The sequence below is a fragment of the Macaca thibetana genome, chromosome 9 (genome assembly GCF_024542745.1).
Source record: "Macaca thibetana thibetana isolate TM-01 chromosome 9, ASM2454274v1, whole genome shotgun sequence".
NCBI lineage: Eukaryota > Metazoa > Chordata > Mammalia > Primates > Cercopithecidae > Macaca > Macaca thibetana.
Window position 1 is genome coordinate 85,520,900 of NC_065586.1, and position 23,893 is coordinate 85,544,792.

Sequence of the window (23,893 nt, forward strand, 5' to 3'; positions counted from 1 at the left end):
AATAATTTATTTTTTCATTGTAGCTAACATTAATGAAGCATTTACTTTATGTCAACCCCTGTGCTGAGCTCTTTAAATATGTATGTAAAACTATTATTTGTCCCATTTTACAGGGGAGGAAACTATGGTTTAGAAAGAGGCTTAGCATATCTTTGCACTGGTAACTGACTAAGGTGGACCCAGACTGAAGCTGCCTCACGATAAAAAGCCATGCTCTTACTTCATATTGCACAAGGTCAAAATTCTTTAGTCTTTCCAGTTTCTTTGTGATGTTGGGTCTAAGAAAAGTTTCTGTAATTCAAGTGAATGTGAAAATCCTCAGGCTGGCTCTGAGGATGGAGCCAGCCTTTTGTAAAAAACAGGCTGGCTATATGTAGTCAACATTTAACTGATATTTGTATAATGGAATAATATATTTTCTCAGCTACACCAATGTTTTAAATGTTTGTCATCAGAGATCAAGTGATTTCAGATAATTAAAAAAATATACAGTCACACTAACTTGCCCTGATTTCCTTTGTAGAACCATGATCTGTAGAACCAAGGTCTGCTGTTACCTGATAGATGAGAATAGGAATAGTAGAAGAGGCCATCAAAAGGCACTAGTTATAAATAATATGTAGATTTTTAACTTACCCTTTTCAAGAACACTTTAGCTGCCTGAATTTTTTAAAAGCCAGACAGAAGTTAATAAAATATATTTGTGATGACCAAATTTTGAAACTCCTTTGGAATTAACAAATATAGCAGTGATAGTTGGCATTAAGGAGTCACTTGTATAGAAACAATAAAGCTGTATTTTAAAAATCTATGCATAGGGCTACAGCTTCACCTGAAGACACAGTGTTTTGGAACATACCACACTCATGGGAAAGCCTCCGATTTTGAAATGTAGAGTAGCAAAAACACAACACACAGTCATTTCATGGTACAAAGCCGATACTATAAACATGAGAATTAAGAAATGAAAATAACATATACACTAAAAACATCACAACAGAAACAGGCTTTATTTCAACCAGACAAATGAGTTCTTCAATTAACATCAACTTCTTCAAGACTTGAAGATATGGAAATTAAAGACGGTGCTCAGAAGGCAGAGAAAGGAAGATTCACCATGGAGTAATTGTTCTGTCCTTCAAAAATCCCTTTCAACAATAAGCTCAATACACAAGATCATGGGATCTCACGCATTCCGATATTTGTACGTGACCCTCATTTGAAAGTTACCCATCAATCTTAATGAAATCTTTCAAAAAGAAAAAATATATAGATCAGTATAAATTATTTTTAATTTTAGAAACTGAGATTGAAGTACAGTTTTTAGTTTAAAATATTAAAAATGAAAAAAACTTTAACATTATTAAAGATGTATTGTTACAAATTTCCTAGATATATACATGTACAAAACAAACAGATATTACTATCTGACACCTCAATCCATGACTTACCCTAAATCTCCTGATATGAACAATTAATCAACTGGGAGGCTTTTCCCAATAAGTTCCAAACTTCTTGCACAAAGATTTGCTGCCATTCATATTCTGTGCATGGATGAGGACATTTCATCATAGACTATTTCAACTTAATATCACCTAGCATAAAATAAATCCAATGAAACACTACATTTATAAGGGATAAGACAAACTTGCTAGACTCATTAAATTCATTAACATTCAGTCTTCTCTTCACCGGCATTTTCAAGAGCTTTAGATCTTGTCCTTAACTTTGTATTGAGCTGGTCAGCACCTTCATTGATATGAACAATTATGTCAAAGAAAGTTTACAGGTAGGGGAGGGAGATCATCCGAGGACAGAAACAGAGGGAAGGACTCTCTTTTTTCATAAGACAACTAAAACAGAAAAACAAGACAAAAAAGGGTAAACAAACAAATAACAAAAGTGTTCACAGTAAAACATGCCAGATTTGTAGTTTCATTTGAAACCAACAGCAAATCATGAAACGTCATGAAAAATATGAGTCAAGGTAAAATCTCCTAGAGTAATTACTAAATGAAGTTAAAATCACCACACTGATCAGTAAACCCCAGAAGAAAAATGAACAGCGCTTACGTATCAGGTCCTTCTTAAACATCAAACAACTTTTCAAAGTTAATGCATACAATTGGTAGGTTTGGCCACGCTGCACCATTTTTTTAAAAAAATACAGTATACAGAAAAAAACCTTTTATATTCCCTCGTTTTGAATCATTAGCTCAAAACCTAAGAGTAAAAGATCATCTGGAAGGATTTTAAATTATTTACAAATCCAGCAGGTTCATCTGCCATAATGGCTTGGTTTCCGTCCCAAAGCGACTTTCACCTTCTCCAGCAGCAATTTTTTAGTTCTCTGTCCTTTGGGGAGGCTGTTCCCTCCACTGCTCATCTCTACTTGTCATCGGTCATTTTGAACAGTTCCAACAGGGCCCCAACGGCTCCAAAATAACCCTATGAAAACAATACAAAACGATGATCTCTGAACCTTAGCCAAATACCTATTGTTTTTAATAATTCTAGGAATGCCATTAATGTAGATAAAAGAGAAATTTAAAACCTAAATTGTGCATCACAAAACATGGCAGAATAATAACTATAATTTATTGGACACCTACTTATATATATTAAATAAATTCACATATGTAAGTGCTTAGAACTATGTCTGGCACATGTGTGCTAAGTGTGTGCCGGGGGTTGTTAGTATTATAACTATTTCATCTTTATCTTCATCATGGCAAAACTCTGATTATTATTTCACATATGAGAAATGGAAGGTAATAAAGTAAATTACGCTTGCAGGGTCACAGGTCTTGTACCAGGGCTCAACACCAAATCTGTCTGACTTCAAAGTTATATTTCATGGGAGAAAACCCTAAACTTCCCTCAGTAGCTCTTGCATAGGCACTTAAATTAGTCCAAGCCTCACTTTGCCCATCTGTAAAATAAAAGACCATATGTCTATGAAAATGAAAGGAACTAAAAAAGATAAATTTGTAGAGAACTGTGTGTTAGTTTGTTCAGGCTGCTATATATAACAAAGTACCCTAGACTGGGTGGCTTATAAACAATAGAAATTTGTTTCTCACAGTTCTAGAGGCCGGGAAGTCTAAAATCAAGGTGTCTGGTGAGGACCCATTCCTCATAGATAGCTATCTTCCCATTATAATCTCACATGGCTGGATTATGTGGTGGAAGGGGCAAGGGAGCTCTCTTAGACCTTTTTTATAAGGATGCTAATTCCATTCATGAAGGCTCAGCCCTCATGACCTAACACCTCCCGAAGGCCATCTCCCAATACCATCACCTTGTAGATTACGATTTCAACATACACATTCGAAGTTGGTCGGGGCACAAATAATCAGTCCACAACAATCTGTTTCCAAAAGGCAGGAGGCTCCATTCTTCTGGCACTTGCTGAACTTAATAGTTATAACTGCAGCAGTAGATGTGAGTGTGGCAGGACGTGGATGGATCTTTGCTGCTGCTGTTGTCAGCTCACATTTATTGAGGCCCCACTAATGCTACAAGTGGTTCTAAGCACTTTACATGGATTTACTCATTTACCTATCACAATAACTCTATGAGACAAATATGATAATTGCCCCATTTTAAAAATGCTAAAACAGAAATGGAGAGCTAGAGTCATTGTCTAAGATCTCAAAGTCAGTAAAAGGCAGTGTTCTTAACTATCTGGCTAGATAACATCTCCTAAGAGATGTTCTGTAACATTAGTTGAATGAATAAGAAATTAAGTGATGACTCCTAAGGCCAGGGCAGGTGACCAGAAAGCCACCATACCAGTGCTTCTCAAAAGTTGTCTCTCCATAGTATTCTCTAGTAAGGCCAGCGTAAGCCACAGTGAATTTAAGAATGTAGAGAATTTTCTGAGGACCACATTATGAGGGTTACAAGAATATTCCATTTTCACTGGCCATAAAGACTGAGTTATGATATAGGGTAACAAACCAAAGCCAGAGTCCACAGAGGCTTAGGATTGTACAGGGTGATATAGGTGACTACATTTTTACCTATAGAAGTGGCTTTCCCCAAAACGTTGGATTTTACTTCCTATCTTACCACCACCTAACTTCCCACATGATGTTATAGAAGACTTTTTATCCCTGACAGTTTCCAGGCTTTGTTGTCTGCATTAGGCCAAGAAGATCTGGACTTATGGTTGCCAGATAAGACACAGATAAATGGCAGATAAAATAACTGGGCACCCTGTATTTTTTATTGCCAAAAATGGCAACACTATCTGGACTAGAACGGGAGTTTTCTTTTTCCTTTTTAATTATTTTTTTAAAGGCTGAGGTGGTTTTTTCTTTTTCAAACAAAACTTTCATGGAAACTCCATAAATAATCAGATATTCTGGCTCTGGGGGCTAGGGAGTAGAGGTTCTGGGACCTCATTTCCCCTCACTCAATGCCAAAAGCCTGCTTTAAAAACAAGAGCCTTCTTTAGTATGAATTTCTATCATTGGGCCTTAACTATTTAGTATTTAAGTACCTGTTTCACATGCTTTAATAAAACAAAATACAGGCATAGAGAGTTCTAAATAACTCTAAATGCACTGGTAACTTCTTACATAAATAGCTCAGTTTGAAGATGAGAAAAAAAAATGGCACAGTAGTTATTCATTACAATTGAAACCGACAATACTAGCTCTCTCAATGTTTTTCTGCTGCAGTATACACAAGAAATTAGATACCTCCGGTGATAGCTCATTACAGCACTGCAGCACTGATTTTAAAGGAGGGGACAGAGGAGGTGGAAGAGAGAAGGGCTTTTTTTTGTTTGCTTATATTATGGTAGAAACTCCAAGTAAGGGGGCCAGGATGGCTCACAACTGTAATCCCAGCACTGTGGGAGGCCGAGGCGGGCAGATTACCTGAGGTCGGGAGTTCATGACCATCCTGGCCAACATGGTGAAACCCTCTACTAAAAATATGAAAATTAGTCTGGCGTGGTGGTGCACGTCTGTAATCCCAGCTACTTGGGAGGCTGAGGCACGAGAATTGCTTGAACCTGGGAGGCGGAGGTAGCAGTGAGCTGAGACTACGCCACTGCACTCCAGCCTGGGTGACAGAGGGAGACTCTGTCTCAAAAAAAAAGAAATTCCAAGTAAGGGACTCTGAATTTACTGACACTCTCCATTTCGTTTGTAAACAGGTTCACTAATGGTCACGTACACCGACCTCTTAAGGCCAACAGGCTACTCTTAGTCGCCCAGGCACTTCTGTTCTTACCAGCTGAGTTGCTTACTTGCCAAGAGTCAGCTGTGTTTATTCTTAAATTTGTTTATGACAGGTTGATTGTAATGTAATAATCTAGTTTAACTATATACCACCTAAGTCAATAAAAAGAGCACAAATTGATGGTCAGTTCTATGAAAATTCAGTTAAATTCTTGAGAAATATTGAGAAAGGTAGTCAGAAATAACTGCTGTCTACTTAGGTGGATGCCACAATGTGAAAGATAGAGAAAAAAACCTATACGAATTCTGCAACCAACTTGCTTCATAAGTATCTTTAACTTCTTAATCCACTTTAAGGAAACAAATTGGAAACCAAAGGAGGTGCATAATATTGTAGATTATGAAAGAAATATAACCACAGGACTCCAATCGGCAGAAACCATGCTCAAAAATAGGTGTTGGTCTCACATCAAAAGATTGGTAAGTGCACATTTACACATTTTAAGGTTTAATAAAATGTTTGAAGAAAGATTTTTTGAATGATTACTCATTTTATCTGACTTTAAAACTTTTTAAAAATGTTATTATAAATTGACAACTTATAATCATATATTTATGGGGTACAAAGTGAGGTTATGATTTATGAATATAATGTGAAATAACTAAAGCAAGCTAATTAACATGTATATAACTTCAAATACTTAGATTTTTTTGGTGAGAATATTTGAAATTTACAAGTTTGAAATGTATGTTCCCATTTCCCCTACCCTCCAGCCTCTGTAACCACCATTCTACTCTCTGCTTCTATGAGTTTGATTGTTTTAGATTCCACAAATGAGTGAGAATGCATATGTCTTCCTGTGCCTGGCTTATTTCACTTAGCATTATGTTTTCCAATTCCATCCATGTTGTTGCAAACTACATAATTTCTTTTTAAGTGCTGAATAGTATTCCATTGTGTATACGTACCACATTAAAAAAACCCATTCATCTGCTGATAGACACTTAGGATAATTCCGTAACCTGGTTACCGTGAGTAGTGCTGCAATAAACATGGGAGTGCAGACATCTCTTCGACATACTGATTTTAAATCTTTTGGGTAAATACTCAGAGGTGGAACTGCTCGATCATATGGTAATTTTATTTTTAGTTTTTTTGAAACTTCCATGCAGTTTTCTATAATGACTGTCCTAATTTACATTTCCAGTAACTTTTAAAAAAAATTAAATTAACCAACTACCAGTCCTGGTTGTTGGATAAGAACGCTTCCATTTAATATATACTTTTTTATTATCCTTTGTGTAAATGCAAAGTGTAAATGGCAACTTTTCTACTTGACCAATTTAAAAAACTAAGAGACCTGCTGATAGGTTAGCCAAACCAAAATATACTCCACATATGACAGTAAGTCTATGCAAGCTCAACCTACCTCATGTTCCAAAAATAGAGCTTTTAGTTGTCCTTTGGACCAAAAATCCATGGCATATGCTAGCAGCTTCATGGAGACCATATTGATTCTGAGAAAATTTCCAACAAACACAACTCTGTCTATATTCTGGAAAAAATGTTAAAGAAAACAATTGAATCATGACATAAAAATAGCATTTGGCAAAGACCCAATGTTATGTATGTCTCTGTACAGAACCTTGAAGAGTACATTTTCCTTGTTTTTTTTTTGGTGGAATTATTTCTACGTTGCCAAAATGAAGTTAAACCAACCTTATAGTACATTCCACAAGAACAAGAGGCTGAGATTTTTGCTGGGCAAGGCAGAAACTGATATTGGACTTATTTGCAGGTGCTATGTCAGACTGCCTTAGGTCTGACATGAAATTAAGCTCCCAAAACACACCCATATGTACAATTTTAACTGGAGTTCAAGTTCAGCTAAATTTTCATGTGTAATACCTCAATCCCCCAACTTGTAGGTATAAAATACTCTTATAACCAACTCACAGATAAAATGGCTATGGTATGGTTTATTCGTGTAATGAATAATGCTCAATTTGCTCTGTGCTGGACACTGGAAATACAAAGAAGAAAGAATACTCAATCTCTGCCCTCAGGATATATGGTGGAATATCCTGTTTGGTCAACAGAGGAGTTAAAATATGGTCACAAAAAATACTCTATTTTTGTCATCATGGCTCTGCATTCTGAACATACACTTATAAACATTCCTCTCCTATCCTGTTCATGCAGACATTCTTCAAATCCCATAAGTTTCCAGCTCCAGTGCACTCGTTATACTTCCCACTCCCCCAGATATTTCTTAAGTTCAAACCAGAGCTCAGCCTGTCTACCATGCAGAGGCTGCTCACCACTCACTCACTCACTCACTCAGAGTCAGTTGCTATGGTCACTCACTCATATCAAAGGCAAGAGAGTCTTTGAAGCTGGTATTATTTTCTGCTTAGTTTATCGAGAGTAATCACGGTCTGGGAACATTACCTTTTAACTGCCTCAAGTTTTAACAATGAATGTTCATGAACCCATTAGCCACTGAACATTTTCCGTGGGTGGAGGAGTGGAGGTAGTTTTAATAAATTTTCATTATGAAAAAAAAAACTAGCCACCCAAACTAAGAGGTGGCAAGGAACACTCTAAGAAACTCAGGCTAAAAAGAAATTTAATTAAATTGAGGAGCTTTGCCCTTTCTCCCAAAACAAGGGAGTCCAAGGGAGGATTTGCTGAAAGCCCATTCTTGCATTACCCTAATAGAAAGTCAGAAGGAGTAGAAGTGGCATTAAAACTAGAAGAGCATTTCATGTTTCAAATAAATTCCAGGTGGGTCAAAGATGTTAAAAAAAAAAGGGGGGGGGGAGGAAAAGAAATAAAGAAAAGAAAAAGAGATTAGGGAAAAATATGGAAGAATTGGAAAAAAATGTTGAAGTAGAAAATGCATAATAAAGGAAATCATTTCAAAATAATTGCTATATTTACTTTAAAAAGTTAAATTTATTTGGGGAAAAACATCACCACAAACAAATCCAAATGGGAAGCAATAAATGGAAAATATTATCATACATTTCACATCAAATGGATTTGTTACTTAATTAAGAGTTCCATAAATCAATAAGAAAAAAAGGCCAACAACCCAATAGAGTAATGAGTAAATAATATTAATAGTTAATCCCAAAATAAGGTATAATTTTTAACCTATTACATTGAAAAAAATAAAAAAGTTTGATAACTCTCTGTGGAGAAACTTGTACCCTTATAACCCTGCTTGGTGGGAATATAAATTTGAACTACCTTTATGGAGGGAACTTTATATCTGTTAATACTACAATCAACATATCCTATGACTCAGCAAGTTCCCTTCTAGGAATTTATCCTATTTATATACTCACATATAGGCAAAATGATATGTGTGTATACATATATGTGTGTAAACCATATATAAATACACCATGAATATTTAAACAATAGTAAAAGACTGGAAAAACCTAAATATCATTAGGAAATTGAACAAATCAATAATAGCATATCTATATGTTAAAATGCCATAGGGCCGTTAAAAATGAAGCAATTTAACATATACTGATATGATCAATTTCAAGACGCATTACTACATCAAAAAGCAACAGGCAGTATTTTTAGAGGTGCTTATTAAAACATATAGGGTAGATTGACATAATATCTTGGATTTGTTTTCTAGTATTTTAGCAAAAAAGAGGGAAGGAGGAGGAGAGAGGACCGGAGGGAGGAGGAAGATGAAAATACAGAGAGAGAAAGCATGTGTTGTGAAGCCTTAATGATTGCAGAATCTGCACTGATGGATATATGGAGGTTCTTTATACTGTTCTCTCTCCTTTACATATGTTTATGCATCTTCTTAATAAAAAGCTGATAAAGCAAAATGTAGAATAGTATATGCAGGGTGAATTGTATAGCATATAATTATATTTCAATAAAACTATTATTTTGTAAAAAGAATGTTACAACAGAATTTGTTACCTTTAGAAAGATAAATGTATCCTACATTACATACAATATAAACTAAAGATATATTGTAATACATACAATAAAAACAAACAAAAAAACCCTAAAAACAATGGCAGCTTCAACTGAGGTTAACACTGACAGACAGAAGTGGAAATGGTGACTCACTTCCTTGTGTATCCTTCTAATGTCTTAGTAGTCTGTATTATGTGTTTGTATTATCTATTCAAAAATTTGAATCAGAAAATTTAAAATTGATGGGGAAGCATTTCACAGAATCTCAAGAATCACGGCAAAAATGTTTTAGATTTGATAAATGTGGTGTCCCTCAATGAAATGGCTGAAATCAAAGGGTCTCAAATCAGTGACTCCAGAGAGCAAAGCAAGGACTGAGGGACTTGGTGGCTGCTCTCATGGGGAAACGCAACAATGCCAGTCACTGGCGCGGCCACTGGGAGTCTGAACTGACTGGACACCCTCTGGGGGAGCCTTGGCCCCAAGGCAACTGGTGATTCCCTTCACTCATTCAGCCCCACAGAAACATATAAAATAGTTGCTCAAACCCGTGTTTGACGTGAAAATGTAACATGGCTACATTTTCAAATTGGCACTCTTGCTATACTCCACCAATCGATAATATTGAAATTGAAATCAAAAGTGAATAGTAAAGTCAGTCGCTCTCTCCCAAAGGGATTCTGATACCTGTGAAAAGACCTGCTGACCTGCTGGCTCACTCCAGCCAAAAGCACAAGAAGCCAGCTCTGTGGAAAGTAGGGGAAAGGGCATCTATTGCTCTGTGGGGCAAGGGGTGTTACCAGCTGACTTTTGAGAGCCCATGAGTACAGCCAGCTACACACATATTGGTCTTGGGGCTTGTTTCATTACTTGGAAAAATTCCCTTTAAAGGTTAATGTCAAGAAATAAACTCTGTTACATTGAGTCCCAAGACTCAAGTGGACTTTGAAAAAACATCTCTGGAATGCTCTTTTCTCTCAGTATCAGCCTCCCATTTAAACTCCATCTGAACTGAGGGCTTCCGAAAAGGTATGTCCCTGATCTGCAGGCCAGTAACATACTCTGTTCAGTGTTATGCAAGGAGAGTGTGTTTTTTGTCAACCCAGAACTCAAACGCAGGGCTAACACCCATGTATCATAAAGACTGCCTCATACACTAACATTCAACTATTCAACTGGGAGGGGGCTCAAGGGGCTTTCTGAGTACCTATAATATTCTATTTCTTGATCTGAGTGATGGCTATATAGGGGTGCTTGTGTGGTGTAAATTCAACTGTAAGCTTATAATTTGAGCTTTCTTCTGTGTGTATATCACCTCTCTATTAAAAGCTATATTTATCAAAACTCCATTACAGAGCTACTATGGTTCTTTAATACTCTCCTATGACCTGTTCCATGCCCCAATTCTTCTTTCTTGTCTTTCTAATACACCTCAGTGTGAAGAGTTCTACTTTACACACCTTGTATTTCAGAAAAGGTTCAATTTTTTCCAAGCGAATCTTGCAGTGCTTCAAAACATGTTAATAAAACTTTGTCTGTCACCAGCTCCACCCCTTTTTGTACCTGGGGCTCTGGCTGGCCTTGGCTGTAGCAAGCTCTCTGTGCTTTGATAGCCCTGTACAATGCTGCTTGAACTCCATGCCACAAGGCAACACTGTAAAGAAGCTGAAAGCAGAGAGAATATCGAATATTGCAAGTCGAGCATTTTACCTGCAGTTATGTGCAAGGATGCTCAGACCTTTTCCTCACATTTCAGTGGACACATGGCAATAATGACGGTTAGAGAGACTATGACATGGGTTGTAATTGTATCATGTTTCCACATTATCATTCATTATCATCCAGTGCCTTCTTAAAAATAAAGCATATATTCTTCCCCCTCCCCCAACACACACCCCTCCTGTTCTGTAAAGTGTGACTATAGTAAAGGGAAGCTTTCCTAAGGATATGCAGCTGTGTAAGAGTCAGCAGGTATTGCACTGCCCAGATGATGTGTATGAATGACAAACAGCTTTCACCAGGTTGAGTAAGGCCTTACCTCATTCAACGCACACATCCGAGCAATGGAGCCAATGTTGTTGGTGATGGTGACCAATGTGGCCCGGGCGAGGTCTTCCTTGCTGATGGAATCTCGCTTTTCTTTACTCATCATGTTGCCAAAGCTATGTTGGAAATATTAGCGAAAGTGTTCAAAATCGTCCTCAGGCAGGGCCCATCTTCCACCAAAGTACTGTGGAAGGCTCTATGAGTAACTGTTCAAACTCAAGTGATCCAATTTTGCTACTATGGTTTATAAGCAGACAAGATTATAGTATGCATGGCTGACTGCCCTTTTCTTAATAGGGACAAAGTAGCATGTCCATTGATGGGGGAAAAAACTTTAATGCCTCTAGATATCTGGACAAGAATGAAACAGGTGAAACTATTGCAGTTTTCTAGAACCTTCTTTCAAAGTTGCCTTATTTTAAGAACAAGCATCAAGAGCTAAATATCTCAGTGCTTCATCAAGGGCAGGAGATCAAGTCTGAGCTCTGATACAACAGGTATCTGCACCAGGCTGGTGGATTGACATTTTAAAACATAACTTAGTGAATGGCCAGGGTGGAGAGGCTGCCTTGTGTTTAATCACTACTGCTCCTAGCTACTTAATCTCTACCTTGATGCTACAGCAGATCCTTGAAGGCCAAATCGTTCATAGTCTCCTCCGTAAATGTCCTTCACCAGCTTATCAACATTGGTGCTGTCGCCTTTAGCTGCCATTTCCAGAGCTTCTTCAAAGGTCTCACAACCAGTCAGCAAGCAACATAGGCCTAGGAATGTTCCACCTCCAAGACTGAAGGAACAATAAGGTTTATTTTTAAATTTTACTTTAAGATATGCCCATCCAAGTCCCCAACTACGTCAAGACTATTAATATGGGTGAATAAAAGCAGATGAACAAAGGGGCACTTGAATTAAAGTGCTAGGGTGCAACAGAGCTTTAGGGTAGACTGGATATGAAAAGAGGGCAGAGACTAAAAATAAACATCAAGGAAAATTTGCCCCTAAATTTGAGAACAAAACCAAAGAAAGACTCTCACTGATTTCTGTTGTGAGACCTTCACCTAACCACTAACCTGAGTGCTTTGTTCAGCCTTCCCACCTACGAAATGGGGCCAAATCATGATCTCTTCTATTTGGGTGGTCTGAAAGCAGCAAACAACCAAGAAATAACTCCTATTAAAAAACCATATGCAGCTGAATATAAATACCTAGAAAAAGAATTTGTGTGTACATAAAGCATAGTTCACAGCTATGAAGCCAAACCCTCTGATGACAAAACTGACACAGGATTGTGCCAGGACTGGCCAGTTTTAAAAGCTGTCTTTGACCTGACCTTGCTTCTCTAGCAGAGATAATCTCATTTAGCCTCCTTGAATATTTCTAGAAGGGAACCATTGATCTGACACTGAATTTTTTTCTAGTAGACTCTCCAGAAGGTTTTTTAATATATTACTTACCACTCAATAGTAAAAAACAGTAACAAAGGTCATAAAGTGGTTCCAATGGTTGAACTACATTTAAAAACCTTTGACTTGTTTAGGGGGAAATTTCCTCTAAAATAGCCTAGACAAAATTAGAAAGTAATTACAGTAGCCAAGAATGAACTCAATTGTGTATTAATATCAAAGTTACCTAATGGAAAGAAAAGCAGATTCAGAGTAAAGTATTGCCAGTGAACTCCCAGCAGGAAAAGAAGCATTGATTCTTGAAGCTAATGGACATAGGTTTTCCTATTTCTTTACCATGTAGAAGAGTAAATGAAGAAGAGCTGCTCACATCCATCTGTTCTAAAGCCCCAAGAAGCTACTAGCTTTGGAAATTCAATTTGTGTTTGAGCACTGGCTTTTACTTCTAAGAATAAAATCAATTTGGGATTAAGGTTATGTTTAAGGTCAATAACTGTTAACAAGAAGGTACAAAACTGTAGACAGGTACATAGTTCTTGAAGATGCATCTAAAACGAAACTGACTGGGTGTGGTGGCTTATGCCTGTAATCCCAGCACTTTGGGAGGCTGAGACGGGTGAATTACTTGAGGTCAGGAGTTTGAGACCAGCCTGGCCAACACGGTGAAACTCCGTTTCTATGAAAAATGCAAACATTAGCCAGGTGTGGTGGTTCACACCTATAATCCAAGCTACTTGGGAAACTGAGGAAGGAGAATCGCTTGAACCCAGGAGGTGGAGGTTGCAGTGAACCGGGATTGCACCATTGCACTCCAGCCTGGGCGACAGACAGAGCGAGACTCCATCTCAAAAAATAATAAAATAAAATAAAATAGCGAAACTATGTGTAATATTCTTAAATTGTCATTTGTATAAAATTATATACATGATTGAAGCCAGGCGTGGTGGCTCATGCCTATAATCCCAGCACTTTTGGAGGCCAAGGCAGGTGAATCACCTGAGGTCAGGAGTTTGAGATCAGCCTGGCCAACACGGTGAAACCCTGTCTCTACTAAAAATACAAAAATACAAAAATTAGCCAGGTGTGGTGGCATGCGCCTGTAATCCCAGCTACTCAGGAGGCTGAGGTGGGGGGATTACTTGTACCCTGGTGGAGATTGTAGTGAGCCAAGATTGCACCACTGCACTCCAGCCTGGGTGACAGAGCTGGACTTCGTCTGAAGAAAAAAAAAAAAAAAAAAAAAAAAAAATATATATATATATATATATATATATATATATATAACTTAATTTACTCATATATATATACACACACACACACACACACATACACATACACATATATATATATATGATTGAAATTATGGGTTTTCATGGAAAATTATGTAGCTAGGCACCACCAGTAGCAGCCAGCCAAGCTGTAGATGCAGTTCCATGAGTAAAAGAAGAGGTCCATGTACATTATTACCTTCACAACTTAGTCACAGTAGAAACTTTGGATTTCCTCTAAGAAAGTTTATCTTTATTTACATTTAATGCAGTATGTCATTCTACATTGCTGGTTTCAGCCTACCTACAAAGCTAGTGTGGGAACATGTTCTGGTTTGTGTGCCATTTGGATTTGGTTTGCTTTCTCCGTGTGTATTTTTAGAAAGACGTCTTTGCTCCCATTTCTAGCTTCTAAATATCTTTCACCCCCACGAATAACCTTTCTTTGGACATTAAGGATTTGTATTAATCGAGGCATTCAACAACCCACTCAAAGGTAGGCAACTGAAGACACTGGCTGACTTAGAAAGAAGGTAACTCATTGGCTGATGTGTTGGTATAAATGAAAAAGGGCAAGTGCCTTGTATGACTGGAAGATGACAGACGATTCCACATAAAGAATTGGAACAAATGAGGTAAAGCGAGCATGCATTTGACAGCGAGTGCACTGCAGATAGGAGGAAAGAATGCACAGCTGCAGAGGAGCCAAATGTCTCCCAGCACTTTATTAATGTCCTCAACCTGCTAACCATTATTTAATCAAGTGATTTCCCTGCTCACAGTCAGATACATCTGTTTGTTTCAGTAGGCATACAGTAAAAACCCTCAGTGTATAAGAGACAAAAAAAAATGCAAGAAAAAGCTGTAGAATATTATCACCATTTAAAAATAAAACAAAACAACATCATAGTGGGGGATTTTAGGAAACAGCAGAAGAAACCTTCAGTTAAGTGCTCATGCCCTTAAAACAGATTCCAAAATAATGAGATGAGATGTACTGCTACTTTCACCAAAGTTTCAAAATCATGTGCATTCCTCTTTTAACAAACTACACATTCTAATGTCAGCTATAAAGTACTATTTTTTCCATTGACTTCTATAATTGGAGTTGTTTCACTAGGAAAAAAATGTTGCTACCCAATCTGGGATGCAACAAAATTATATGTAACACTGAAATAAATCATTTGAAATCATGTTTAAAAGGAAACATCCTGTGTAGCTTCTTGAAAATAAACAACTTTAAAGTTTAATGGGAAAATCAGGTATAATACAATAAGAAAAAACCTGGAGTGACAGCTATCAGTTCACAATAGGAGTAGCAAAACTTAAAGCTAAGCCATTTGCTAAAACAGTGGTTCCTAAAATGTGTTTTACACACTCACGCTAACTGTAGATACTAACTTCACTGCCAACTGTAATCGTTTATGTCAGAGGTTTCCTAACTTGAATTAAAAGAAACCTTTGGCAAAACAACTCTGGATCAGGATCACAGCCCCACAGACTTGATATTTCATTCCCCTCCCCTCTCGTGGTAGCCCTGAAAGGGTTCTCTATTAACCTGCAGGCTTCGGTAGCACCTTTCCAAAGCTACTGATTGAAGAGAGAGTTTATAGGGAAGCTGGAACATCCAGACAGAACTTGTTGATGACTGGAGGATACTGGACATTAAAGGGCATTTACCAATATTTATAGACATTATTACACATATAACAGAAGCCAAACACGACAGTTTGCTTCTTCGCAGCTATTCAAGATGACCCAGATCCATGGAGCCTCCAAGTTTAAGAAAGTGTCCCTGGGATGTAATTCATTAAATTGTTAAGTGTTGATAAAACTGTAAATATCTCTAATTGTGAACAACGCATAGCTTGCTCTTACCTTGGGACTAGCTTTACCAATTCAATTACTCCTTCTGGGAGGATGTCTGTAGTTTCTTAAAAATTATATGTTTATCAAATCACTCCCTAACGTAAAACCAGCTCGGCTGAAATATTCATGTCTCTGATACTCCTGATAGTCCTCATGAGGTCACGGAGTCAGTTTTGTTTCTTGTGTGAGCAAGCAAGCTTCTATATTCTCAATAAGAAAATGTATACTTGGTAGCAATTAACTTACAAAACAAAGCCTATACTCTGGACACAAGTAGGCTTCAGTTAGAATGTGTATATGTGTGTGTGTGTGTGTGTGTGTGTGTGTGTGTGTGTGTGTGTGTGTGTGTGTGTACATGCATGCCAGGGTTTCTCAACGGCAGCATTACTGATATTTGGGGCTCGATAATTTTTTGTTGCCTTATGTACTACAGGATTTTAGCAGCACCCCTGACCTCTACCCAGTAGATGCCAGTTGTAACAACCAAAGAAAAAAAATGTCAAACATATCCTGGGGGACACTGTTAAATCTTCGCCTCTTCAGTGGGGAGCCACTCGTCTATCACAAGTCATGGAAATGTACTGCAAAAGCAATGTTCTCCTCCTAATGGGTGAGTAGTCCTGCAGAATTTCAGTACTGGAGAAGTCTGTAGAAGTAATCTAAGAAACAACCCCCTTCATGGCAGAAATGATGATACTGAGACCCAGAGAAGTGACATATCTGCAGCTATCAAAAACCCAGGTTTCAACACCAAATCCCAAAGTACATTCTGCATGGCACTAATCTCCTAAGATGCTCCTCTAAAAATGGGTTCTACGGTTCCACATGCTGGAGAAATGCTTCATACCAAATTCTCCTCCTAGAATTAAGGAAAACCTATTTAGTTTTGTTTACACTGTGATGTTTTAGAGAGATCTGACCCCAGATGTTTTTCCCATGTTGAATCCCCATTAACAGGAAGCTGAGCCCCTTGGCTCTTACATGGGCCTTGGGGTGTGTGCACTAAAAAACAAGTCCCTCTGCCTCACTGTGGCCATGGTGCTGTTTCCCTGTCTACTCCACTCCAAAATTCCCTACGAGGTGTGCTGACTATTCCCGTTTTCAGGTGGAGCATTTGGCTGAGGGTAAAAAGACATTCTTTGTAGACCAAATTTGGTTTGTTGTTTGGATTGGTATATTATTTCAAGCAAGTCATTCTGAGCTAGGCATCAATGAGGTCCAAAAGAAGGTTTCTTCTGAAGTCATCTCTGACCATCCCAAGTATTCTTCCATCTGAATTCTACTGACCCTGCCAATCATCTGACACTTAATGTATACCCCCTTGTTGGCAAATTTCTGGTGTGTGCAATCCTTCTTCCCTCAATCTGACCAAAATTTCTATCAAGGCAAGGACTGTGTTTTATTAACATTTATATAAATCACCCACATACCACTTTAACACACCATTTGAGATATTCTTTTTGGTTGGCCAAGGAGGTCAAGATATTTCTTTTAAAGATGTATTCAATATGCATAAACTTTTACTATAAACTGATCATCAAGAAAGAGGTCTGGGTTCAAGCACAAGTGGAAACATGTTTACCTGGTCCCTGTAACTCTTTTATAGTTGTCCTTGGAGTACACAGCTAGAATGCTGACACCTGAGCCCATGTTAACCAGCAACATAGGGTATGGGTTATCAAGGCAGTACGGCTTTTTTTGACACAATTCAGGATTTGTGGGATTTTCAAAATAGTAACATTCTGGCTTGCCGTTGAAGCCAACAGAGTCGACATAAAGCAGGCCCTGAATCAGACAGTCCAGTTCATCCAGTTTATGCAGCTGCAGGTCAGCAATCTAAAACAAAACAAACAACAAAATAAAACCTTTTGAGATAGGCAACCACTTAAGGGGAAGCCCCAGAGGTTTTAGTTCTAGTTAAGTTGGGGTCATTCATATTAAAATCTTGGAGACACCCTTAAAACAAGTTGTAAAATCTTGCAGATAATCAGCCACTGCACAGGAAAAGTAGCTTTGGCTAGATGTCATACCTGCCCACAGTGCATGCTAAAGGACAAGAGCTTGCCTGGTTGCTTGAAATGCACCCATCAGCATGTGTCGTGGGTTGAATGGTGGTCCCTGAAAGATGGCACTACGTCCTAATTCTCAGCACCTGTGAATGTGACTTTATTTGGAAAAAGGGTCTTTGCAGATCTAACTGAGTATCTTGAGAAGAAGTGACCATCCTGGATTATTGGGGTAGGCCCTGAGTCCAATGGCAAGCATACAGACACACAGGAGAGATTTAAAGGATGCAGAAGAGAAGGCCATATGAAGACAAAGGCAGAGACTGGAGTGCTGCTCAACGGGCCAAGGAATGCTGACAGTCACCAGAAGCTGGAAGAGCCAAAGAATGGCATCTCCAAGAGCCACTGAAGGAAGTACGGTCCCGCCAATGCTTTGAATTTGAACTTCTGGCATTAAGAACTGTGAGCAAATAAATTTCTGTTGTTTGAATCATTAAGTTTATTTGTTACAGCAGCCACAGGAATCTAATAGGGGATGCTGCCAATAAAGAGGTGCTTGCACAGGGTGAGCAGACTGAGAATACTCAGAAAGCAACAAAAATGCTATACTTCCTTGGTAGAGCATGAAGTCCCGAGGGACTGGGAACTGGGGTGAATCACCTTTGAGCCCACAAAGCCCAACTCCCCTTTTTCCAGGCTTCGGCTTTGGAGTTAGATCTGGCTTTGAATTCTAGCTCTAAAATTTACTTAACTGAAAGATTTCTCAAACCTCAGTGCCCTCATGTGTAAAATGGGGAAGATAATCATAACACTCATTGCAGAGTGCTGCTGTGAAGATTACCTAAAAATATAGGTAAAGTGCTTACATAGGCCTTGGCAAATACAAAGGGTTAAAAAAAAAAGTTGGCTCTTTCATTAATGTCTGGGGTGGTCCCCGAGTATCCTATTATGTTCCTGTGAGACAAAAATGGACAGGGGCAAAAAGGTAAAGGGGAATGACCTGGCTGAGGGCTAGGCTTAGGGTCTGGTAGCCATTTTGCATTCTCAAAAGTTTAATTTATGATCCTCAAATGTATTACTACTGGCCCAGAGATCTGGATTCATGATCATTTTCCATGGACCAAAGAAAGAAAAAAAATCTAACAACCACAAACATGAAACTGAACAAATGAAGATAATTTAAAAGACCCAATATAATTAAAAAAAAAAAAAAAACTCTTTAAAAATATAATAGCAAGTATTTACTGTTTACTACATGCCAAACCCTTGTACCAGATTATTTAGTTCTCCCTAAAACCCTAAAAGTAGGTACTATCAACCTTATTCTATGGTTAAGATTCACAGAACTTAAATAACTTTCCTAGGTGACACAACTAGCAAATATCTCCCAATGACTTGCTGTGTACTTCTCATGTCTTCATTGTCATAATGGGTACTGCTTCTGGAGTCTGGAAACAGCCTACACAAGTGCTAGACTTAGATATTTTGTCAAAAAGATATTATCTTCATTATAAAAGTTAAGAGCTAAAAACGGGCTGGGGTGTGGTAGTTCACACCTGTAATTCCAGCATTTTGGGGCGCCGAGGTGAGAGGATCACTTGAGTCACGGATTTTGAGACCAACCTGGGCAATATAGGGAGACCCCATCTCTTAAAAAAAAAAAAATTTGCCTGACGTGGGGTACATGCTGCTGGTCCTAGCTGCTTGGGAGGCTGAGGTGGGAGGATCACCGAGTCTTGGGAGGTCAAGGCTGCAGGGAGCCATGATCATGTCACTGCACTCCAGCCTGGACAACAGGTTGAGATTCTGTCTAAACAAGCAAAAAAAAAGAGCTAAAACAACATTTTTGACTTCCTGTTACTCATTTGAATTTCCTATTTAACAAAATCCTCTGATTATATACCTGCAGAACAGAATTAGTTAGAATAGGTTACCAACCAGATAGTGGATGTATTCTTGAAATAAACATTCTAAATTACCCATGGTGCTAAGTAAATCTACCTCATAAATGGTTCTAAACATTTCTTTTTTTACCAAGTGAAACTCCTGGATGAGATATACATAATTATACATGTTTTAAGAAGCAAAATTACAGACATAAAACTATCTGGAGACCTGAAAGACTATAGCAGGGCATAGCAGTGTATACACTATTTCCTCTGTTCTCCCTGATTCCACAGCCTTCCATTGCACTTACAGCACAGGTCACACTCTGGCTTGGTTTCTGGGTCTCTCGCTGCCCCTTAGCACTATGCTCAAAGGCCTGCACATAATAATTGCTTAATAAACATTTATTACGTGGAACAGGGAGTTATTATCTCTTGGATCACCCCAAACTGAAAAGTAGCAATTTCATCAGCCAGTTTTGGAAGTATAGTTTAACTGCTTAAAAATTAATCAGAGGTTCATCAACAATATTGACAGCCAATTCCAGAGCCAACATAACAAACACAAACACAAAGTCTGCCCTGCTGGACCTCCTGAAACTATACTAGGAAAAAAAGAAAAACCTGCCAAGGCAAATAATCTACGCATGTACTACTTTGACCTGAAAAGAAACATCATTATTTCACCTTTTCCCTAAAAATCATTTTCTAACAAAGTACTAGCAGCAAACAAACATCTCCTCTACACATTTCACTGAGGGGTGGATATCTCAAGCTTGAGGTCATGCATCCTCAGACAGGGAAACAGATACATGTCACTTTCACTGAACCCTACAGAGAGCTCCCTCAAAAACCTTCACCATCTGGGAAAAATGACAGGGTGCAGGCAGTGAGTCACACTGCTACTTGGATTTTCATATAGGCCATCTGAAATTCAGGACAAGTTGGGAATCAATTATCAGACTTTGCAGTCCATTAGTACAACTGAATTAACTTTGTGCAAAGCTTAAAACAGCATGTTGAGATTTCAGCTAGTGAGAAACACTCTCTCTCAGGGCTTAGTTTTCTTTACATCGAGGGCCACAGACTCAAATGCCTAAAGGAGACTGTAAGAAAACAAAGGAGCAAAGGCTTTGACTAGATGTAGAGTCACAGAATAAGAACTGTAGCAAATAAGTCAACCTGCACCTATTTAAAATTCACCTGCCGCCCACTGTTGCCATGCGATGTTAGGGGCCCAGTGTTACCAGATGACCCTATTTTTTAAGAGCCAGAAATCCATAAGAGGGTTCTTTTCTTTTCACAAAGGAGACCTACAGAGACCTGAGAGAGACGAATTTCAAACATGCTCGGTGACTGAGAAATATAACAAAAACCTCAAGGATAGCTTTTTCCTCCCTCTATCAAATGATGAAGGGGGCCATCTATGAGTGGTCAAGTCTCAAGCCAGAATGAAATTGAGAATGATAGTGTCTACCAAATCTTATGCTCCTGCAATATCACAAATCAGTCCTCAGATTAATAACAGGGACCAAGGTAACAAGTGTTCGTAAATGATGCTCTTAGGTTTAGACATTCCACAGATCCATAGGTGTCCTACCCGCTCATGATGACTTTTCCACCACTATACACTTTTTAAGACTGGTCCCTTGGAGATTTCTGGCATAAGAAAAGCCAATTCTTAAGTCCTCACACACTGAAAAAAAAGTGATGAAAGTAATCAGAAAATCCTTTCTGCTGCCCTAAGTTTCATGTCAACCGAATAAGACTATTGTTATATCCTACTTGTTCTAAAGGTAGGTAATTTTTTTACATTTAAAGTAACTAAAAGAGTTACTTCTGACTTCTAGTCAATGTTAGGTTTGGACTGGACAAAACTCACAAGTATCTACATGCATACTTCCAAGATGTTGCAGGTTGAGTTCCGGACCATCTCAGTAAAGTGAATACTGCAATAAAGCAAGTCACGTGAGTTTTTTGGTTTCTTAGTGCATATAAAAGTTGTTGACACTGCCAGGGGTGATGGCTCATGCCTGTAATCTCAGCACTTTGGGAGGCCTAGGCAGGCAGATCACTTGAGGTCAGGAGTTTGAGACCAGCCTGGCCAACATGATGAGACCTCTGTTTCTACTAAAAATACAAAAATTAGCCAGGCGTGGTCATGATGTATCTGTAATTCCAGCTACTTGGGAGGCTGGGGTAGGAGAATCGCCTGAACCCAGGAGGCAGGTGTTGCAGTGAGCCGAGATCACGCCACTGCACTCCAGCCTGGGCACAAAGCAAAACTTCGTCTCAAATAAAATAAAATAAAATAAAAAAGTTGTTTACACTATACTGTAGTACATTGAGTGTGCAATAGCATTATGTCTTTTTTTTTGAGATGGAGTCTCACTCTGTTGCCCAGGCTGGAGTGCAGTGGCACAATCTGGGGTCACTGCAAGCTCTACCTCCTGGGTTCATGCCATTCTCCTGCCTCAGCCTCCCGAGTAGCTGGGACTATAGGCACCTGCCACCACGTCTGGTTAATTTTTTTGTATTTTTAGTAGAGACGGGGTTTCACCGTGTTAGCCAGGATGGTCTTGATTTCCTGACGTCATGATCCACCTGCCTTGGCCTCCCAAAGTGCTGGGATTACAGGCGTAAGCCACCGTGCCGGTCTACAACTATGTCTTAAAAAAAAAGTACATACCTGAATTTTAAAATATTTTATCGCTAAAAAATGCTAATAATTTAGTAATATTTTTGCTGGTGGAGTCTTGCCTCAATGTTGAGAGCTGCTGACTAATCAAAGTAGGGTTCGCTGAGGGTTGGGGTGGCTGTGGAAAGTTCTAAAAATAAGACAAAAATGAAGTTTGCTGCATTGGTTGACTCTTCTTTTCACAAAAGATTTCTCCACAGCATGGAATGTTGTTTGATAGCATTTTACCCACCATAGAACTTCTTTCAAAATTGGAGTCCATCCTCTCAAACCCTGCCACTGCTTTATCAATTAAGTTTATATAATATTCTAAATCCTTTGTTGTCATTTCAACAACGTTCACAGCATTTTCACCAGAAGAAGATTCCATCTCAAGAAACCATTTTCTTTGCTCATCCGTAAGAGGCAACACCTCATTCATTCAAGTTTTATCATGAGATTGTAGAAATTCAGTCATATCTTCAGGATCCACTTCTGATTCTAGTTCTCTGGCTAGTTCTACCATATCTGTGGTTACTTTCTTCACTGACATCTTGAACTCTGTCCATGAGGCTGAAATTCACTTCTTCCAAACTCCTTCTAATTCTATTTTACTCCCCCCACTTGAATCTCAAATGTTCTTAATGGCATCTAGAATAGTGAATCTTTTCCAGAGGTTTCTAATTGATTTTACCCAGATCTATCAAAGGAACTGTAATCTATGGCAGCTATAGCCTGTGAAAAGTATTTCTTTAAAAAAAAAAAAGTATTTCTTAAATAATAAAACTTGAATCTTGTAATTATTCCTTGATTTATGAGCTGCAGAATGGATGCTGTACATTAATAGGCATGAAAACATTAATCTCCTTTTACATCTCCGTTAGAATTGTTGGGTGACTAGTTGCATTGTCAATGAGCAGTAAAACTTTGAAAAGATTTTTTTTTCTGAGCAGTAGGTCTAAATAGTGGGCTTAAGTATTTAGTAAACCATGCTATAAACAGATGTACTATCATCCATGCCTTATTGTTACATTCGTAAAGCACAGGGAGAGTGGATTTAACATAATTCTTAAGGGCCACATGATTTTCAGAATGGTCAATGAGCATTGGTTTCAACTTCAAGTTACCAGCTGCATTAGCCCTTAACAAGAGAGTTACCCTGTCCTTTGAAGCTTTGAAACCAGGCACTGACTTCTGTTCTCTACTATGAAAGTTTTAGGTGGTCTCTTATTCCAAAACAATATAAGGCTATTTCATCTACACTGGAAATCTGTTGTTGAATGCATCACCTTCATTAGTGACTTTAACTCTATTTCCTGATTAGCTTGCTGCAGCTTCTACATTGCACTTGGGACTTTATCTTGCACTTTAATGTTATGGACATGGCTTCTTTCCTTAAACCTCACAAACCAACAACCTCTGCTACCTTCCCACTTTTCATGTTTTTTTTGAGACAGGGTATCACTCTGTCACCCAGGCTGGAGTGCAGTGGCACAATCATAGCTTACTGCAACCTCTGTCTCCTGGGCTCAAGTGATCCTCCTATCTCAGCCTCCTGAGTTGCTGGGACTACAGGGGTGTA

At 38.4% G+C, this 23,893-nt stretch overlaps 1 protein-coding gene across 9 annotated transcripts in view; it reads right to left on the reverse strand.

Annotated features, from left to right (window-relative positions):
- Positions 1–991: 991 nt before the first annotated feature.
- PANK1 (pantothenate kinase 1) overlaps positions 992–23,893 on the reverse strand; it is a 119,500-nt gene continuing 96,598 nt past the window's right edge. For all 9 annotated transcript variants that reach the window (XM_050805742.1, XM_050805741.1, XM_050805740.1 and 6 more), the window contains 5 exons: positions 17,325–17,578; positions 11,813–11,989; positions 11,195–11,318; positions 6,626–6,751; positions 992–2,448 (listed from right to left, as the gene is read on the reverse strand). In XM_050805742.1, the coding sequence (XP_050661699.1) occupies positions 2,389–2,448; positions 6,626–6,751; positions 11,195–11,318; positions 11,813–11,989; positions 17,325–17,578 (741 nt within the window). In that variant the 3' untranslated portion in view covers positions 992–2,388. The remainder of the gene's footprint in view (positions 2,449–6,625; positions 6,752–11,194; positions 11,319–11,812; positions 11,990–17,324; positions 17,579–23,893) is intronic.